The sequence below is a fragment of the Penaeus vannamei genome, chromosome 25, assembly GCF_042767895.1.
Source record: "Penaeus vannamei isolate JL-2024 chromosome 25, ASM4276789v1, whole genome shotgun sequence".
In the NCBI taxonomy this organism is placed as follows: domain Eukaryota; kingdom Metazoa; phylum Arthropoda; class Malacostraca; order Decapoda; family Penaeidae; genus Penaeus; species Penaeus vannamei.
This window is the reverse complement of record NC_091573.1, coordinates 20,503,965-20,506,464: the sequence shown is the minus strand read 5'-3', so window position 1 is coordinate 20,506,464 and position 2,500 is coordinate 20,503,965. Positions and strand designations below refer to the sequence as shown.

The following is a 2,500-nucleotide window of genomic DNA, read 5'->3' as shown; positions in this document are numbered from 1 at the left end:
ACACTCTTATGAAATACCTTTCTAGGTGAAGACTGCAGTAGAGGTTCCCCAAAAACCTAGTACCACAGGGTGTGGGGGAAACAGCAGTGGATCTGGAATCCTATCCAGCGGGAGTGGAGGAGGAAGTCAACAGATACAATTATGGCAGTTTTTATTGGAACTCTTAACTGAACCAAAGGTAACAATTCCTGGTATTTTATATGTATTTCATATGTATGCAGAATCTGTGTCCTCTTCCATTGCTAAAAAGTTGATTGGTTCATATAGTGTTGATGTTGCTAGCCATATTTCACAATTGGAATTATATTTTGTCTTTATATTTCCATACTATTATATAATTCCTAAAACTGTAAATAGATTTTATGCAGAACAGTGACCAGTTAAGTCTAGAAATGACTGGTGATGTGCTGTTTTTACCAGGTGGTCACCCCATCAATGTGCCTTTCTTTTCAGTAATTTCCTTCCCATCTGCATACAGTCTTTATAAAGTTTTGTCAATTACATAATGATGTCAGATATATTAAAATAATTTACACTGCAGTGTATGTTTGTCATCATTTGTCTTTGGTGTAAACATACTAGAAACAAAACAAGTAATGAAAAGGAATAATTGGAAGATGATGTTGCAATCCATGTTTAATTAGTTTAACATAAATGCTGGGGATTCAGAATCAAGAAGATATTTATGCTCTAATTTTAACAGTACTCTACTGTATTATAAAATAATGCCTAAAGTGATATTTGCTTCCCATAATGGAAAAGTGATCCTAGATATGTTAATTCTTTATGAAAGTAGACATTTTTATGTGACATTGTAAAATTACTATATCCTTCTTTAGAATTTAACTTCAACACATGAGAATGTAATTAAATATTACAAGGGGACTCAGGGCTACAGTATACCATTTAAGGAGCTCATTCTGGAATTGCTTTTCCTTTATTATTCATGTGCCTCATTACCATCTTCACATTTAGGTTGGGTATGAAACTGAAAGATTTTTTAAATTATTAGAATTTGAAAATAATTATGTAGGTTGCCTATTCCTAAAAGATAACCCATTTATTTCTATTCAGCTCTACCCAGTAATTTCATGGTATGGTGGGGATGGAGAATTTCGATTACACCAACCTGAAGTTGTAGCAAATCTTTGGGGACAACGAAAAAGCAAGCCAAACATGAATTATGAAAAATTATCTCGAGCTCTCAGGTAAGTTACAATAAAAGTTCTAATAATGAAACATTTCTCTTTCTTTCTTTCTCCCTTTCTCTCTCTCTCTTTTTTGGTTTTTGTTGTTGTTTTTAAGTTTTCAACTTTTTAAGAAAGTTGCATGCCTGTAAGTGATATGACATTATGTATATATATATATATATATATATATATATATATATATATATATATATATATATATATATATAATATATATATATATATATATTAAGTGATAATACTTTTGAAACTGGAAGAGTAGCAGTTCACAATCAGCAGAACTTCAGGCTTTGCACACTTTTAGAGACTCAGGAAAGATATTAGACTTCTTAGGTTTTCTGCTATGTTCTTTGCACTGATTGCAGTTGTTTCCCCTGTAATGTCTGAGGTAATACATATATTAGAAAGACATAAACTGTAAAAATTAAGTAAATGTACATCGTTTTCAAACCCTTCCTTTGTTTAGTCATATTGTAAAGGGGTATGTTTTGTATGTTTGTTTAGTATATGATGAGCATATGAAAGAGAATACTGAAATCAGGTGAGCTTAGAGTTATTGACATACTCTAAATATGGATTAGTGAGAGGGCCTTTTTTCAGCTGATGCACAGAGTGAATATTATCATCAGGTATAGATGTTTTAAGCCATCTTTTTTTTCTGTCACAGTATGGATAAATTAATTTTATATTTGTTTGCCTGCATATAAATTTGTCTGATAACATTGCCGGTAAATCCAATTAAGATAACTATTAATAAAAAGAATAAGATATACATAGACATCCTTTTTTCTTTGCAGATACTACTATGATGGTGATATGATTGCAAAAGTTTCAGGGAAAAGATTTGTATATAGATTTGTATTAAACTTAAAGAGTGTAGTAGGATACAGTGCTGATGAGCTTCGGCAACAGGTAGAAGAATGTCGAAGACGAGAGGGCTACAGCTTGGAGGTCCCTCCAGTGATGGTCATGCAAGCTGTATAGCACAATTTGTATAATTTATGAGGTAATTGACTTTTATACTGATATATATTGTTTCAGTAACCTGTTTATATCGACATAACCAACCTTTACTTCATAAAGATCTTTTATAGCAGTAATTAATAAAATATACCCATAACACTTTTTCAATGATCATATTTATTGAAGAAATTAGTATTCAAATACAAATAATACAAATGAGTTAAGATAAGAACACTGAATACAAATTAAAGGTGATTTTCTTTTACTGTGTATATGGTGTTTCATAGGGTGAATATAAACACAAAGAATCAATTTCAAAAAGTAAGAAA

General features: G+C 31.0%; 1 protein-coding gene across 9 annotated transcripts in view; it reads left to right on the top strand.

The window, feature by feature from the left end:
* Positions 1–2,500, top strand: part of Ets97D (DNA-binding protein Ets97D) — an 87,993-nt gene that overhangs the window by 72,425 nt on the left and 13,068 nt on the right. For 7 of the 9 annotated variants that reach the window (XM_070139250.1, XM_070139254.1, XM_070139255.1 and 4 more), the window contains exons 8-10: positions 26–178; positions 1,075–1,208; positions 2,006–2,328. In XM_070139250.1, the coding sequence (XP_069995351.1) occupies positions 26–178; positions 1,075–1,208; positions 2,006–2,192 (474 nt within the window). In that variant the 3' untranslated portion in view covers positions 2,193–2,328. Of the gene's footprint in view, positions 1–25; positions 179–1,074; positions 1,209–2,005; positions 2,329–2,500 lie in introns of those variants that run through there. The other 2 variants (XM_070139252.1, XM_070139251.1) reach the window with 1 other exon arrangement.